Source organism: Balaenoptera acutorostrata, chromosome 1, assembly GCF_949987535.1.
Source record: "Balaenoptera acutorostrata chromosome 1, mBalAcu1.1, whole genome shotgun sequence".
NCBI lineage: Eukaryota > Metazoa > Chordata > Mammalia > Artiodactyla > Balaenopteridae > Balaenoptera > Balaenoptera acutorostrata.
In genome coordinates, this window is record NC_080064.1 from 102,332,495 (window position 1) to 102,350,745 (window position 18,251).

Genomic DNA, 18,251 nt, shown 5'->3' on the forward strand with positions numbered 1-18,251 from the left:
TCTTTTGTATTTCTGCAGTGTCAGTGGTTACTTCTCCTTTTTCATTTCTAATTCTATTGATCTGAGTCTTCTCCCTTTTTCTCTTGATGAGTCTGGCTAATGGTTTATCAATTTTGTTTATCTTCTCAAAGAACCAGCTTTTAGTTTCATTGATTTTTGCTATTGTTTCCTTCATTTCTTTTTCATTTATTTCTGACCTGATCTTTATAATTTCTTTCCTTCTGCTGGCTTTGGGGTTTTTTTGTTCTTCTTTCTCTAATTGCTTTAGGTGCAAGGTTAGGTTGTTTATTCGAGATGTTTCCTGTTTCTTGAGGTAGGCTTGTATTGCTATAAACTTCCCTCTTAGCACTGCTTTTGCTGTGTCCCATAGGTTTTGGGTCGTCGTGTCTCCATTGTCATTTGTTTCTAGGTATTTTTTGATTTCCCCTTTGATTTCTTCAGTAATCACTTCGTTATTAAGTAATGTATTGTGTAGCCTCCATGTGTTTGTATTTTCCCAGTTCATTTTTAAGTGTACATTATGCTTTAATATTTAACTCAACAGTTTTACCAAAGCATAAATTGAGGTGTTTGTACTATGGTATTACTGACATTTTCTACCACTTGGATGCTTCTTTGAAAAGCCAAATATTTAGCAAAATTAATAGCTACTTAAATGGTTTGAATAGAAGGATGGCAAAAAATCCTTCTTGTCCTCAATCGCTTCCCCTATTAATTTTACAGAGCCTATGATATGCTATCTGTAGGTGCATTGTTCATAGACTACTATAATGTTTGTTCAAAGAAATCAGTACCATAACTCTCTGATTCTCTACTCAATCCCATCCTACATTAGACTAGGATCTGTAAATGCTGAATTTAAAAAGGCATGTGTTATCAGTTATTGGAAGGGAAGGGGCAGACTTAAGGGAATAGCTGGGATCATGGCTCCAAGCTTTTGGCTGACAGAACTCAGTACCAGTGTGTGGCAGGGGAGACACCTAATGGACATTTTGTTAGCTGATTACATTGTGAAACTCTTACCTTATGAAGAAAAGAATTAAAGAAGGAACTCTGGGGGTTTCTTATGAGTCAAGATGGCCAACACAGGGCCTTCCCCTTTTCCGTGGTTGTAAGGTTGGATGCAACCCCTGCTTAGACCTCTTTGTACCTAAAGGGATCCCCTCAGAAAGAAACTTTTTCAGTCTCATCCTGCCACTGTCATGAGTCAGGGGTGACCACTTCTAGAATGCTCATTCCTTGAGATTGTAGAATTGTTGGGAGGGTCTATTTGATACCTCTGTTAATGCAGAATATTTTCAAATCTTCTGCCTCAGAATTGTCCTTGGGAAGCTGCAGACTGGCCATCAGGCTAGCCCCAGGGCGGGTGGGGAGGCCCTGAGAGAAGTCCCTGGATTGGGAGGTCCTCAGCATAGTATTTTCACCCACTGCCCCAGTCCTCTGTGCTCTAAATACAGAAAGGAGGGAAGATGATTGTGTGTCCCCTGAGAACTGCCAATTCATTGATTTCCTCACAATTCCATTGCCCCTGCCTCAGCTTAGGCCATGAATTAATCTACATAGGAGGGCTAGAGGGTAAGTACTATCTTAGCATTAGCTATTATCACTCAGCCCCTGGACAATGGGAATCACCTCTTTATGGGCTTACATGACTCCAATCTTACTTCCCTCCAACTTTATCTCCACACTGCACTACAGGTCCTTCCAAACCTGGGTGGCTCCCCTCTACCTTAAGGATAAAGCCCAACCTATCAAAAAGGCACACAAAGAACTCAATTATGTGGACCCTCATAACCCTCTCCAGTGTCATCTCTTGCTACACTTACCATAGTCTTCTGCCCCTATGAACTCTTGCACACTGTTCTTTTGTACTTTAGAAGTACTGAGCTACCTACAGGTGCAAGGATGCACTATGCTTCACACTTCCATATATGGTTTGCCTGGGTTCTGGGTTTGGGAACACTCAGATTCTATGTAGAGCTAGCATTTATTGAGTGCTATGTTCCAGACTCTTTATATGAATTAATTCCTAATAATACTTTATATGTATTATCCCACTTAATTGTCACAACAATTTTCTGAGGTTGGTATATTAAAATCCCCGTTTTGCAGATGAGGGAATTGAGACATAGAGAAATTAAGAAACTTTCTAGTGACCCCAGGGCTTGTAAGTAGTGGAGCTAGCAGTTGAATCCAGACAGTGTGATGCTAGAGTTTGCACTGTTAATCACTACACTGTGCTACCTCTGCAAATCATAGGTGAGAGAGTTTAATCTATGTTATCTTAAATATCTAACAAAGGAAGAGACCCAGAATTAAAAATCACTCATCTAGTTTAACCTTGGTGGCCTTAAAATGGGAAGTTACTGCAATGATAAACTCAAAGTCATAATTAGCTTAAAACTGAAATTTGTATCATATTTGAGAGAACTAAGTATTGATGTATTTAATTAGCTTTGTTCTTAGATATTCTGTCAAAAACATCTTTGTCTTTTATGAAAAATCTCTCCTAAGATACTGCCATATCACACTTGAAGAGAAATAAGATACAAAGGTTCAAGGCTTCTTAGGGGTCAAAGAAGGTATGTTCTGGAACTTTCTCACCGTGAGACCTGCGATTCCAATACCGACAATTCCGATGAGGTGGAGCTTAACACTGATTATGCTCTCAATTTCATCAATGCAATTCTGTTTTGGAAAAGAAAAAGTCAGGAGTAACAACTGATGGTATGTGTGAATCATCACCCTGATTCAATCCTTTCCCTCTCTACAGAGCATCCTGTGAGAGTTAACCCATGTCAGCTTCTGTTCATATTTAAACCATTCCTCCCAGATATCACTCTGCTAACTTTAAAGCAAAAATGTTGTTGGGGGAAAAATGATAATACTCTCCTTTTGGTGGAATTTTCCTATTTAGGCCAATGGCTGCTTCAAAGCCCTGAAACCTGGCTGGATGAAGTTATTCTGGGATCTGAGGTATTAAAAATTGGGGGCCTCTTCTTACTTTCAGCAAATAAAAAAAAAGTAAAATATCCCCCAAATAATAGCCCCTTGCTTTTGGATTGTTATTTATAGTTTAAAAGACTTTCTACATACTTGGTCCAATTTACTATGCAAGGTAGGCATCACGTAGTAAGAAGCTATAAAGTCTGTATAGGTTCAAATTTAAAAAAGGAAAGCCAAGTGTTGGGGGCTGGAGGACTGTTCTCTTCTATGGCGGCTGGGCTGGGTGGCCCTATTCTTTCATCTGTGTCCCATAGAGACTTGTGCAGTGTAGGTCCAAAGAACCTTCATGGATGGAGGAATATTGGACAGGGGGCAGAATAGATCACTTGTAATTACAATTAGTTTCTCCAACTTCTATTTGGTCCTCTTAAATACAGAGGTATTCTCTCAACCCAATTTTGTCCTTAGGCTGCCCAGGTCCTTTTACTTGTCAATGGTCAGCTCTCTCTGATACCCACCTAAGCAGTATGAAACTCTTACTGCTATCCTCACATCTCCTGTCATACTTCATTCATTCATCATTCATTCATTCAACAAACATTTCTTGAGCATCTGCCTTGCATTAGTCACCAGACTGGCATGGTGGATATGGAGAAAATAAGACATGGTTACTTTTGCCCTCAGGGAGCTCATAGTTTAGAGAAGGACACAGACTCACAAAAATAATTACAATACATTCTGGTAAAAGTTGAGAACCACTGCTCTAGATAGTGGCTCCCTTACTTATTGGAGTCAAGCCGTAGAAATTCTTCCAACCTTCCTCACCTGTACCTATAGACTTACACACTCCATTCATCCGGTGCCAGGTACTGCTGTAGGCAGCAAGCATGCAGATGAGAAAGGCAGACTGCTTCTTACTTCCCTTTCTCTCATTACAGCCAAAGAAGTGCCCTGCTCTGTTGGAAGTCAACCCCTTTACTGGCTCTGGATCTTATTCTCTCATCTCCTCAGGAAGGCCATGCTGTCACTTATCTCCTTTCCTTCCTACACACTCAGCCTCTCTTTCTCTGTAGCCAAGCAGGCATCTGAAGTCTTAGCTTCCTCCCTTTCACTCCCCACTCACACCCAGTCAGTCACCTGTGCCTGTTGATTCCACCCCTGGACGTCTCTGAATCTGTCGCTTCCTCTCCCTCCCCACGGTATGTGACTTGCTCTAGCCCCTCATCCTCTCTTACCAGGAAAAACATAAGCGCCACCTAAGCGGCCTCCCTCCATTGGCCTCCAGCCTTCTGTTCTACCAGTCACACCCAGCAGCCTGAGTGCTCTTTCTACAATGCAAAACGGATTATGTTAATCCTGTGCTAAGTGCAACGGCTTCTCTAAACTTCCAGGTATAAAACCATGCCATTGCCTGCCTTTTCAAAAATGTCCCTCACCATTCCCTCTGGACTCCCTATTCTCCTTCAGTCCTGGAATTTCATGCTTCTGTTCTTGCTGCTTTCTGGGCCTGGAATGACCTTCCTTTGTCAAAACTCGGCTCAAGGATCCATCCTCTGCAAGCTTTCCTGACTCCACTGTGTTCTGTACAGATACTGTGCTCTGCCGAGCATCAGCTCCCTTGACTAGTCTGTGAGGCCACTGAAGCAGGGACCATGTGTTTTTCACCTTAGAGTTTCCAGAACCTGGCATACTGCCTGCCATGCAGCACTTAATAAAGGAAGCATTTATCAGTGCGATGACACCCATGGAAGGGTACAGGGCAACATCCTTAGGGTGCACACTTCTGGCCCTGGTGAGCTTAATTAATGCCACTGCATTTGCATCATTACTGGCAAGTCAGCACACCATTACTCCCCAGGGTACCAGGAGACTGGGACTCATCATTGCTTCACTTATTCTACATAGAATAAAGCTGAGGCTAGAAGCTACTGGCAGAGGGCCTCCCAGAATCACCCCTCCACCCCGAGGGCAAGAACCATCTTAACACCACAGGCAGGATAGGAACCTGGTAGAGAAGATTACCTTGTGTCCTAGGAGCTCCTTTGGGCAGGTGGGTTGGACCTGTTCAGAGCTTTCTTTTCCACAGCACTGAAACTAGAGAGTCAGAAAAGAGATTTTAGGACAAGGAGGGAGAAGCTGCAGCTACAAGTCTGGGTATCACTGCTAAGGACTGGGTGTGCTGAGGCCGGAAAACAGCTCTGAGGCCTGACACTACAACCCAGTGGCCATTCTGGAGACAGTATGAAGAGTCACATAGTCATGCTAGCAAAGCAAGAAACGACTTCACCAAATTTGTCCAAGTTTTATAACAGGAGGTGACTGAAGGCAATCCAAACAAGGCAAGAAGCTAGCTGACAGTGTCTGTGTAACTTGCTGTTTTTTAGACAGGAGTTGGGTCTTTAGACTCTTTCTCTCAGCCTTGCTGAGTAGCTAAAGTTTTATGAGCTTCAGGAAAGGCTCATTAACTGAGGAGAGCCTGGGACGGACAGGAGAAGTGGCCACAGTAAACCCCAGGGGCTAAAAGACTGGGGCTTGAATACTGGCCAGCCAACAGGTGTCCTGCCTTAGGGCTACCCTTCAAAGACAAAGGAACCTGTGTGCTGTCTGATGTCCCTGGGGCAGCTGAAGCTGAACAGGATAAATGGTTGGCACCTTCCAGGACAGACCTGTGACAGACAAGAACTGGGCTACCTGAAAACACCTGGCCAGGAGTTCATAGCTACTTCTCCATATCACAGTGGTTGAGAAATCAGGACGACACTGGCCTGGCCCATCTCCCCCGGGGAGCCTTCCTTGATTAACTGCCTGTAGCTGAGAACACTGCACTGACAGCACGTTCTCACAGGATGTCCCGGGAGAAAAGGAGCGTGCCTGTCTCATGTGCCCCTTCATTTTACAACTGAGGGGGCTGAGTGAGGATCAGGAAGGCAAGGAACTTGCTCCAGGTCACCAAGCTGTTCCATGGCACAGCTGCAGCTAGAGATAAGCTTTTCTGACTTGAAGGTCACAGTTGTTTCTGTTACACCACAAGGCCACTCTTGAGAGAACCTGATTATTTACTTGGGCGGCTTTCTCGATGTTCTTGTTTGTGTGTGCTCTTTTGTCTCTTTGGGTGCGTGTCCTGACTTCCTCCTGTCGACTCTTTCTCTTCTAGGTTCTACACATAATGCAAACCATGGCTCCTACGAAGGCAGACATATAGTGCTGTTGCCTGGCTTCACTCAATTTATTTTTATTTTTAATCTAGGTGATTACAGAGAACCTGGCTCATGTATAATCTTTAGAAGATTCAATTTTAAGGAAGAAGTAAAGTCACTTACTGTTGAGTGGAAGGTGATGAGAGTCCCATTTCCCTTTTCCCTGTCTCTAAGGTAATCGTTATAAGCTTCTTCATACATGGTCTGAACATGTCGTATAGCCTGAGAAAAATACCAGGAAAACAAGAGGACATGAGTGAGAAGTTTCAAACGTTCTCCCTTCATCAAGAAAAAGTCCCTCTTCCCTACCCTTCAAAAATATGGCCTTTCCATATGTTTATCTGGATTTAAGGGTAATTCTGCCTATATGGAACAGATTATAGATTCTGGAGTTTCTAAGATGCTTCTGAAGATGGAAGGATAGATTAACCAAGAATACTTTTCATAGACTAGAAAGATTTCTTAGAGTGGAGGTTCTCAACCTTGAATCGACATCAGCAACAGCTGAACCTCAGTCAGATTCCTGGGCCCCAGTCAGGTGATTCTGGTGCACAGCCAGGGTAGAAACCTATGTATTCTTGGGACTCCATTGGTTACACGTACTCAAGTCTTTTCATGACATGGTTTAAAAGGTGTTCACGACCAAGGAAAACTGTTTCAGCATTCAAGTATCATAGAAAACGTAGAGAACGCTTTTTCTAGTATAATTGCACGTGATCCCCAAATCCATAGGCTCTCAAGAAGTCATAAGATCCAATTCCTCTAACCTACAAATATAACCAGCTACTTCAGAAAAATTCCAGAGGAGGTGACATTTACTTATTCTACATGTTTACCGTTTTTAAAATCTAAAATAAGTTCATAAGCATAATATTGATGGCATATGAATTTATGTAAAATATAGTAAACTTAAGATTCCATTCTTCCTCCTTTTCCATTTCACTCCCCTCTTCCCCACTGCATGTTTACACCTAAAAAGGCCCCTTCCTCTGTGGATTCTCCTGATAACCTATTCTGCTCACCTATAGTTTGAGCAAAAATCTTAACAAACTGGCTTCACCGGCACCCAGGAGGCTGGCTATAGCCTTTGAGGATGACCTGGCCTCTGTCCAGGCCAAACCCTAAGGACAAAGGACAGGCTAACAAGGGATGAGAATGCGTGTTCTTCCCCATCCTTCTTTCTCATATCTGCAATCTAACTCCTCCCACATTCCAAACGGGATCATCTTAAATTAGAGAGATCCTTTTGTTACAAAAAAACATAGGCCCCTCTATATATCTAGTGAAAGCTATGAACTATCTCCCCAGAAATATGTGTGCACCTATATGCACGCACACACATACACACATATGCTAAAGTCCACACCACACTCCTAGGTTAAAAAGTTCTGCATAAATGATTATTGTGGGGGTTATTTGGCTTTGGAATATCACTGTGGGTACCAATATTCTCATGTCCTTTGCCATAAAGAGAGCACTTTAACCATCGTTAAAAAACAATTATAAGTAATATTTACTTACTACATCCTTGCCTATAAAAGCAAATACTCCAGTGGTTATTTCAGCAGCAAATATCACCAATAGGCAGGTAAAAAACTGTAGAGGAGAGAAAATACTAACTTCATTAATTCAGCACCTTTTCAGTTTACTTAACCTCTTTGACTCTAGTTCCTTTTGCAAAACACTAGCCAAGGTTATTAGTTTGAAGAGATCTAGTAGGAAGCATTTGGCCCCTTAGTTCATTCGTAGTTTGTTCACACATTCATTCACTCATTAATTCATTCAGCAATTGTTTATTGAGCATTTGCTCTGTGCCAGGTACTGTCCTTGGTGCTGGGTATACAGTGGTGAATAAGATAAGATCTCAGTGCCTCTGCTCTCAGGGACCTTATAGTAGAGAGAGGAGGACATGATAAATGAGTAAGCAATAAAAGAGTAAGTTAATTTCAGAGAGTGATATAGAAATCCCACAACCTCGAACAGTGCCCGGCACCCATATGTTCAGTAACTAGTTGATGAACAAAAGAGATTCTATAAAGATATAAAATAAGACCAGAAGATAGAGAGTGGCTGGTGGGGCTGGGTTTGGGGAGGGGGTGACCTGAGACTGCGTGGTCTGGATGGCTTCCCTGAGGAGGTGGAAGTGGAAGTGAAGGGTGTCCTTCTGGACAGATTTCTGTTCCAATCTCGGGGTCTGCTCTGATTAAACTAAGTTCAGTGATAAACAAGACCTGAGATGCTCAGCAACAGGGGAAAGAGAAAGAATAGAGAACTGAGGGAATGAGTTAGAAACCTTACATGGCAAGAGATCAGGAGAAGGGCTTCCCTGGTGGCACGGTGGTTGAGAATCTGCCTGCCAATGCAGGGGACACGGGTTCGAGCCCTGGTCTGGGAGGATCCCACATGCCGCGGAGCAACTAGGCCCGTGCGCCACAACTACTGAGCCTGCGCGTCTGGAGCCTGTGCTCCGCAACAAGAGAGGCCGCGACAGAGGCCCGCGCACAGCGATGAAGAGTGGCCCCCGCTCGCCGCAACTAGAGAAAGGCCCTCGCACAGAAACGAAGACCCAACATACCCCAAAATCAATCAGTCAATCAATAAATTTATTAAAAAAAAAAGAGAGAGATCAGTAGAAGCAGCCACAGTTCAAACACCAAAGGTTGCAATGAGTAAGGAGAGGCCGCCTAATAAAACTGCCATTCCTCCTCATGCAGAAACACAACAACTTGCTTCCTGCTCCTCTTCTTTCTCAGGTCACACCGGCACTGGATGTAGAGCAGTTAACGGAACTTATTTCATTTTTTTTTTTTTAAACCAGAGGCTGCTAAACTACATAGGCTTAAAATAAACCACAAGAGATATGTTTGTTTAAATTGCTGATCTCAAACAGCAGTACTTTTCTTATAGATAACAGTACTTCCCTGATTATGGGAATCTTGTAGCTGCCTCACTCACTGTGAAATATTATTAGGCACTTTTTCTCCCAAAACATCTTCACACTAATGACCTTTTTTTGTTTTGTTTTGTTTTCACATTTCCCACAGAGGTAGGGACAAAGAGCACGTCCAGCTCCCTTCAGGCCAAGCCCCTGCCCACCTCGCCCCACTTACAGATCCGAGAACGCACTGGGACTCCCGCGTAGCTCCACAGCACCCGAAGAAGCCCACGGCCATCATCAGGGCCCCTGCTCCAACCAGCACATACAGTCCTGGGGGGAAGAGGCCAGAGAAGACGCTGACTACTCGGGATCGGCCCTCTGCCCGGCACCAGTGCTGCCAGCCCAGCCTCTGCCGCCACTGCCCCAGGCGTCCGGCCCGGCAGGGCCTTCCGTTGTTAATACGATAAAGGTAACCCTTGTGGAACGCTTCTGGCTGAGAGCTTCATACCCCTGACTTCATACATCCTGCACAAGGATCCTGAGAGGTGGGGGGGGGGGGGGTGGGGGCCGCTGTAATCCCCAGGGAACAAAGAAAGCCCATGCGTACAGAGGTGAAGGAAGCCGCTCAGGCTCACACAACCAGCGAGGATCGGAAATTGCCTCTGTCCCCCAGCTTACGCTCTTGGTCATCTGCAAGTGCCTCCTACGTGCCAGGCACTTCACCTGCCAGATGTCGGCCACCCCTGTAAAGTGGGCGTTAATACCATTCACAGAGATTGATGACAGTGGGTCCAGGGGCGGTGAGGAGCCAGTGCCAGAGCTGGGACGTGAACCCCTACCGTCCTAGGAGCCCGAGGCCCTCGTGGAACTCTGGAATTAGTGGCTGTCCCCATCTCATGAGAGGCCCTGAGGACAAAGTGTCTGGGAGGGGAGGGGGGCCGTTGATCTGCCCAGGCTCGGATGGAGAAGCAGGGAGGGGGTGGAATGGAAGAGGGGAGCTTTTAGTCAAGGAAAGGGGCGGAGGACACAGCGATAAGACAATAAGGTTTTGTGTGAAGATAAACTTTAGAAGGCAGTACCGTATATACTGGATGCACGCAAGGTGGTAAGTGTTACAAGAAAATAGCCAGTGAGGGGAGGTGATAAGGTAATATGCACCAAGTAATATTCTTATTAATATAATATTAGCTACATTTATTTTAAGGGCTTATTTTCTCCAGGCACTGTTCTAAGCACCTAGCACAGATTTATTAATTTAATCTTCATGAAGCAGGTACCATTATTATCTCCATTTTTTTAGACAGAGAAACTGGGCCCCCAAAGGTTAAGTGACTTGCCCAAGATCACAGAGCTGGGATAAAAATACCCGTCTGCCTCTAAAGCCAGCTTATCACCACTATCCCATCCTGCCTCTCCAACAATAACAGCGGCCTTAATTCGGGTGGTCGTTCCACTTAGTTCTGAAGTCAAGCCACAGGAACAGCTGTTCCACAGAGAAGGAAAAGGGCAGAGATGTCTTGTTCTGAGAGAAATAAAGGCAAGCCAGTTTCTTACTTCCTTTTCTGATCCTGAGATAAGTTAGAACACAATATGGGGCCTGGCACTCGACTTGCTTAGAATAATGCCAATCACCTCAACTTTATTTTCTGCATTTTATTCACATGAGTCACCTGGGAACCACTCCCATTCATGAGAGGGTGGGGAGCTGGCGTCCCACCTCTGTGGGGCAACCCTGAGGCTGGCCTGCAGGGCGCCTCCGGGGGCCCCTCTGGGTGCTGACAGGGGTTTGTGGGCAGACCTCTCTGTTCCCTGACAGACTGGGCGGCAGGCTGGGCTGTTCTGCTCCCTGCACCAGCCAGGCTGCTCTCAGGGCCCTTTTCAGGGTCCGGGAAGCCCTGCTCTTCCGAGGCCCTGAGATGGGTATTTATTTATTTCCCGATAGGCAGGCTCAGCCACTTCCTCCCTTTTCCTTTTCTCTAAAAAAATAATTTCATGCGGAATGGAGGTGGTAATGAGAGAAATGATACCATATTAAAAATAATACTATTGTTGGTCCCACTGTCGAAATACCTTATTGTTTTAACATTTTTCTTTACTTTTCAAAGCTCTTTTATTTCCATCATCTCTTTGGCTCCTCAAAACAGCGCCACTAAGTAAGGCAAGTATTATACGCATTTCTATTTTACTAATGGGGGTCAGAGCGGCAAGAGGGCTCCAGGCTGGACACACAGGCCTCGAGCCCCGATTCCCACCCACTGGAGCAGTTCCCTCACAGAATGTCTCCTGGGTGGGCCACCTTCCTGTATTGATTTCCTACTTACAAGGTTCATTGCCTCTTCACTGCTACATGATACAGTCTACAGATTCTGCTTGGAGTCTATAGAGACGGACCCACTGGGACCCTTATCCATCCTACACTCCAGCCACATAGGAATTCACTATGATGTGACCCAGCCTACTCTTTTCCACTTTGTACCTCTGTGGGTTCTCATCTATGTCTCTCTCCATAGATGTTAGGTCCTTAACCAAACCTTAGTCACCCTACCTAGAATATGGTAGGAACAAGACAGAATTCTCGGTTAGTGTTTGTTGGATAAGAGGATAAAGAGAGAGCAAACTAAATGTGAAGTTCTGGACTGGCTGTCTACTGTTGCCCATCTTTGCTTAGAGATACATGCTGGGGATACATCCCAACAAGCATCCAAGAAGCCACCAGAGGGCTGGGCTCTCCCAAGTCAGGTAGATGAGGGCATGGCTGCACACCGCGGGGAAAGCCTCCTGAGAGTGTGGAGTCTAGGAGAGGGGGCTGCTTCTGAGGAGGCTGGGGTACGGTGACAGAGGCACCGGGGTCTGAGGAGGACAGACCTGCTCCCCACGCGAACAAGCTAACTCAGCCCCTTGCCCTTCTGAAATAAGAGCTCCCCAAGAAAATTCACTTATTGGTACAATATTCCATTCTTAGACTATCAGAATTCCAGAGCTCACAGCAAACACCCTGAAAACTGCCCCAGGGGCTCTGATTCCTGAGGCCTCTCCCCAGCAGATCTCCATGTGCACGTGTGGCCACAGGACTCAGTTCAATACCAGATGAACACTGCTGGTTGGAGCTGATGGGAAAATCAGAAGAAATTCTACAAGCAGCAAATTTCTTGGCCCTGCTGATTTCAGTTCCAAATCTGGTTGTAATACTCTGCACACCACAAGGCCACTTGTAGCTTCCAAGCATACCTTATCCTTTTTTTTTTTTGATCTGGCCCTCAAAACATAGTTGTTGAATGAATACATTTAATTGGCAGTCACATTTTAATTCCAAGATGGTTTCTGTAGAGCCCTCTCGCTCCTGAGGCAGCTTTGTGACAAGTGTATGACCTATTTCCCAACCCCCTGTGCTTTCTGAGTCCTATTTCCCTTGATTTGAAAAAGAGAAAACACTTTGATATTGCATTTTTAGCATTAGTAGCTGGGCCTTGCAATGCCAGTGATCTCCAGGTGACATGCTACCACCAATTTCCTGACGATTCCATCACTTGTCTCTGGTTTCCAATCCTTCTTTTGAAGCTAGAAGTATCATTTCAGTTAACACAGAAAGGAGACAGTGACATCCTAAAAGCCTTGTCTGCATCAACTCATTTTTAAATGGCTCCCCTTTTAAGGACTGGATAGTGACACGTTCATCAATTTCAGTGGCTTTTTGGCTGCAGATGATTTTACATACCTGCCTAATGACCGTTTTTCATCTGAAAATATTTTTCTCTGCCTCTGTGCAACTTTCCCTCCCTCCCAGCTTGCCCTGGACACACATAATTATATATGTATTTAGAATATTGGATGGGACTTAGTTTATGGGGAAGGTAAGGACTAGGGTCCTCGCTAAATAACAGCAGCTGTTAGTTATTGAGTGCTGTTCTAGGAGCTTAACATACATTAGTCATGGAATCATTCAACAGTGAGTAACCACCACCATTCCCAGTGCCTCAGCTGCTCTATGCAGCATCTGTCCTTTGCCCTAGACAGGCATTATCTCAGGAACCTGCCACCTGGAAGCCTCAGTGCTACCAGTTGGTGTCTCACCCTGACTACATGGCATCTAAACCACTCTTTTATCTTCCCCTCTCTTACTCTCCCACATCATTGTGCCTCCCACAGGCTGACTCCTTCCTCAGGCTGCCCTCACTGCTGTAATAGCAGCTGACATTTATTGAGGGCTCGCGACACAACAGGTACTGCGCTCAAGCACGTTGATAGGTTAAATCATCTCATACTTCAATCCTATGAGGTATGTAGAAGTGGTATTCATATTTCACAGATTAGGAATCTGAGACACAGAGAAGTAATTTACTGAAGATTGCACAGCTAGTGAGGGGGGAAACTGGAACTGAACCCAGGGTTCTATTCCAAAGTGCACACCCTCACTCCTATGCTGCACTTTCAGTAGGAACTCAGAAGAAACGTGATTTTCTTAGCTAGAAATCTGTGAATCTTGCAATTTACAAATGGCAGGAGGGTTCTTTTCCTTCTTCCTTCAGAAAAGTGCCCGAGGGATCTATCATTGATGATTTCTGGGTTTTCCCTTCAAACCACATTGGTGGGAGCTAGAAATCCAGGCCTGTCAACTGTGCCTTTAGGTAAGTCCTCTTATTCCTCAGTTTTGTTATGTGCAATATGGCAATAATTATCTCTTAAGTTCTTGTAAAAATGCTTTGGAGAAACTGTCTCAACAATGTAAGCTATGGCACGTGTCTGTTCTGCAACTACTATGAATCTCAGGTACAACTAAAAATTGAGAAGTAAAAAAAATATTACCAGAGTGAGTCAGAGTTTTTAAAAAGTCAAGCCAGCCCCTCAGCACTCAGCACTGGAATGCTTTCCTCACACATAACGTCCAGCCACCATCAAAGCCGGGCTCTGCGGCTGTGGATTCACAGGGAGGGACAGCCACAGGCAGCCTGCGATACCGGAGAGTGAGTGGCCGCAGTCTGTGTGGGCAGCCCCTTCCCCGTCGTGGAGAAGCCCCATGACGTCCTCTGTCCCCTGCTCACAGACATGACTTCACGTGCTCCAGCTTTCCTAGGGCCGAAGGGATCGCCTCCTGGAAAGAAGACCCCTGTGCTGCCTGTACCCCTAAGGGGCAGCCCCAGAGACAAGTTGTAACAGGAAAGCAGAGGGGCATATTGGTGGAATGTGGAAGACACTGGGGCCTTCCCCCAAGAGTTCACCGAAGGAGACTAATGTGGAAAGGGTCTGGGAAACACCAAGTCACCCAGCCTTTCTTGCTGCCAGCTCCACTCTTGCCAGGCTCTCCTTTCTCCACGATAGCAGCCAGTGGACACAACAACCTGGGTCAGCCTCCAGGTCTCGACCTGAGCTCAGAGGTCCTTGAGAAGAGGCGGCAGGTGCAGTCAGTCTGACTACCCTGGTTCCCTGGCCTCATTTCCAGCTCCCCTCACAGCTGGATCCTCTCCACGCTGGCCCCTGCCTGTGACGTCACCTCCAGATCTTTATTATAAGAAGGGACCTTCTCTCCATCACCAAGGAGAAAGACCCAAGGGTCCCAGAGAGGAAAGCATCCCCCTAGAGGCGGCAGTCATCTGCCCAGAAGCAGGGAGCTAGACCACGTGCCTTCCTGAGGTCCCTCTCAGGGAGAGGTGGTATTTCTTTAAGAGTGCTTCAACGGGCCAAGCCTATTCTCCAGGGCTCTTTAACAATGGGGTGATAAGAGTTTAATGGGCTGATTGCTCTGGAACCTATTCTGAAAAGGAAAACACACAGATCAGTGCACAGTACCCTGTGACATGAAGTGAGATTTTCCAAAAACTGGGCCTGCTTCTTCTTTAAAGTCCTGCTACCTCACACTGTTGGCTATGCAAGTCCATAAAATGGCATCCTGTTGTACTTTTCTTCTCGTTTTATTGCTAGAGAACTGGTGTCTTTCCTATTTGGAAAATTACTTATTGAGGAAAGAAACATCAATTTCTGTAAACATGTATATTGCTCTTTCTATTTATATTATAAGAAATATTTAAAGTGGAGAAAATGTTCCTGACTTCACAAGGACTTTTTCTTGTTGGCACTCTCCAGAGAGACAGCACAGGGAAACAAACAGAACAAGCACAGGCCTGGGCGTTGGCAGACCTGGGGTGCCGGCTGAGCCCCACCCTGAAGGGCTGGAAAACCACGGCTGGCTGTCAGCACCCCTCCTCCTCTGCTTCAACCCCTGGTCCTCAGTTTCCTTATTCTGTCTAGTGCTAAGACTCTATGATAATCCACTTCTCTGGACTTCAAGCACTGACCGTGAGCATTCTCACCACCAGCCACTCCAGGGTGACTCAGAGAGAGGAGGAAGAAGAGCCAAGGGTGGGCAGACCCACGCCCACGCCCCAGGCCGCCAAGAACAAGCGGGAAGGATTCAGGCCCTGCTGTGAGGGCTGTTGTTTTCCCCCCTGCCCAGAGTTCACTTCCTTTTCTTTTCTATTAGACGAAGAACCCCCTCCACTCTCAGTCCATGTGGTCTGAGAGGGCTGACTCGCCTCAGCTCCAAGGCAGGTGTGAAGCCCGGGCTTCAGCCAACAAGCCCGTCCCAAGCAGCTGGCCACGATGACTGGTGTGGGAACGGGCACTGGACCCAAGATTGCCGGTGACAGTGAGACCCAGGACTTTGGCTGGATCAGTTGGAATGAAAGAAGAGTGTACTGTTGCTGAGGTTACCCGGGAGATGGCGCCTGGACCATCTCCCGGGTGCGTGGAGATGTGCGTGGACGTTTTATCTCGTCTAGGGGGGACCTGCCCCAAACTGGAACCACAGGAAAGCGGAGCTAAGAGGTGGCTACAGACTGGATTCCAATCACGTCACTTGTGTCCCTGAGATGAGAACTAATCCTGACTTTTCAGTTATATGAGTCAAGAAATTTCTGTTTTGCTCAAGACAGTTTGAGTCAAGTTTCTGTGATTTGCAATTAAGAGTCCTGACCGATATGTCCATAAATATATGATATTTCTTGCATCTTGGGCTGTTCATATTGCTTTAGTTTAGATTAGGAAATAGGATCAGGAATGTCTGTATAGAACTAGTTCGCTCTCCTATTCAATGCAGGAATCTCCTGTATTGATAAACGCTCCATTCTGATTTTTGGTTAAATACCAAGCTATCAGGAGGGATCACTTTCATCTGTAGAAGTCTGCTCAGCTTCTTTGATTTACCAAGTCATTAGAAAGCTTTTCTTATGTTGGACCCAAATCTACACCTGTGAAATTGCTATCAGTGTTTTGTTTCTGGAGCAACACAGACAGAGGCTGCCCCCCAGACTGGCTTCCATCTTTCCTTCCACATACCCGCCCCTCTCTCTAACCGAGCAGGGTCCCTTACCTCCGTAACTCAGGTTTCCATCTGAAAACCATGAGTTGTGACTTCTAGGCTTGACTCTGTCTATCATTGATATCTTTTTTGTTTTGATTCCTTCTGTCCCTGAGTTCAATGATGTTTAATAATAATATTTAATAATGCTTAATAAAGTTTCTTGTCTTTCTGTCCTTTTCTTTACAATTCCTACTGCAACCACCATGGGTTATGCCCTTATTTCTTCAGGCCTGACTATATCAATAATCTAGCATGGTCTTTTTCTGTCCTCCCCTCTCATTCCAGAATAATCTGTTTAAAATGCAGTGTAGGTCGTACCCTCCCCCAAACCCTAAATTATCCTTCTATTGTTTATTAAACTAACTAGCCCTGACATTCAAGGCCCTCTATACTTGTCCTCCGTCCCTCCCCAACTTTTCTAATCTTAATTCCTACCATGCCCACATCCTTTACATTCTTGTAAGAGTCCTCTGCCCAGCCTAGGCTTGCTAATCACTATCCTATAGACACACCTTGTGCCCCAAACCTCTGCAGTCCCTATTCTTCCTTTTCTCTCTTGATTATGGTTGGTCTTTCAAACCTAACTCAAATCCTTCTTGCCTCACCAGTTTAGAATGACCCCTGATGCACCAACTGCAAATACCACTAAGTCAGCACTTGGTTACACACTAGTTTCTCATCCCCTACTTAGCACATGGCCTCAGAATTGGAGGCTACGTCAGCCTCCCACTCCCCACCCCTTTCCCACAGTTGGAGGGAGACAGCTATTACTCCTCCCACACTGAGGCCTCTCTCCATGGCAGCCCTCCCTCCGCCCCTCCCTCCTCTCCCCACCCCCCTCCTCTCCCCCGTCTCTCTCCCCTCTGCAGTCCCTAGTCATGGAGAGACTGAGATTGACCCCTCCACATCTTGAGATGTCTCTCTTCATTTTGAATTATGTGTCTCTCCTAGACAATTTAAAATACAAGATCACAAATACACAAAACCAGACCCTGACTGGGCAGGGGTCCCCTGTCACCCCAGATGGATGAGCGAATAACTGACTTTGTGGTGTACCCACTTCACTCAGGGGGGCAAAGGGGCTTTTCCAATTCTTTGGAAATGGATTGTGGTTACATGCTGGGCTTCTTTTCTGGAAGTGGCTGAAAGAAGCACAACAGTTCAGTCCCACCTGGTCTTCCTTGCTTTTAGAAGCAGAGGGATGAACCATGTGTGGGGTGGGCAGGGTAGGGGTGGTAGGGCCCTCTCCTCTCCGCTTGGACCACACATCCCTACCCCAGGGCCAGGTGGGCATCTGGGGCTCACGTTTGCCTCCTTTCTCTCCCTCCATTCCCCGTCCCAGAAGTCCAGGTGCAGGTTCCACTCGAAGCCCGGGCAGCCCCAGCTAAGGCGGAGGAGAGCTGAAGTCACTCACCCATGTAGAAGTACTCTGGGGAACTGTCCTCCGATGAGAAATCCTTCATGGTGCCTCCAAACCGAAACCACAGTCCAAAAGCAATGACAGCCGACCCTGCCAGCTGAAAGGTAAACAGCCTGCATTTTACAAGGGAGGGGAAAGTGTGTGCAGGACCTGGGAGGCCTGAGGCCACAGAATCTGAGGGTTGGAGGGGGGGCCCCTAAGAAACCAGCCCGTCTCCTCTTCACACTTCTTATAATAGGAGTGGAGTGATGTGCTCAAAGCCCCCAGCCCACCCCAGGTCCCTGATGTGATATTAAAACTGGGGTTTCCTGATTGCAAGCCCGGAGTTTCTCCCATTCTGCCAGGCTGCCCGCGGTTATGGGGCATACACAGCACAGCCCAGGAGGCGTCTCAAAAAGGGTATTCCCACAACAGCCCCCCGGGAAGGTATCTGGTTCCTGCCCTATTGTCCCCTGC

At 46.1% G+C, this 18,251-nt stretch overlaps 1 protein-coding gene across 3 annotated transcripts in view; it reads right to left on the reverse strand.

The window, feature by feature from the left end:
- TSPAN2 (tetraspanin 2) overlaps nucleotides 1-18,251 on the reverse strand; it is a 47,166-nt gene that overhangs the window by 13,719 nt on the left and 15,196 nt on the right. For 2 of the 3 annotated variants that reach the window (XM_057533625.1, XM_057533630.1), the window contains exons 2-7: nucleotides 17,790-17,892; nucleotides 9,254-9,351; nucleotides 7,665-7,739; nucleotides 6,267-6,365; nucleotides 4,969-5,040; nucleotides 2,605-2,688 (exon numbers count right to left, since the gene is read on the reverse strand). In XM_057533625.1, the coding sequence (XP_057389608.1) occupies nucleotides 2,605-2,688; nucleotides 4,969-5,040; nucleotides 6,267-6,365; nucleotides 7,665-7,739; nucleotides 9,254-9,351; nucleotides 17,790-17,892 (531 nt within the window). Of the gene's footprint in view, nucleotides 1-1,277; nucleotides 1,448-2,604; nucleotides 2,689-4,968; nucleotides 5,041-6,266; nucleotides 6,366-7,664; nucleotides 7,740-9,253; nucleotides 9,352-17,789; nucleotides 17,893-18,251 lie in introns of all 3 variants that reach the window. The other variant, XR_009006022.1, reaches the window with a different exon arrangement.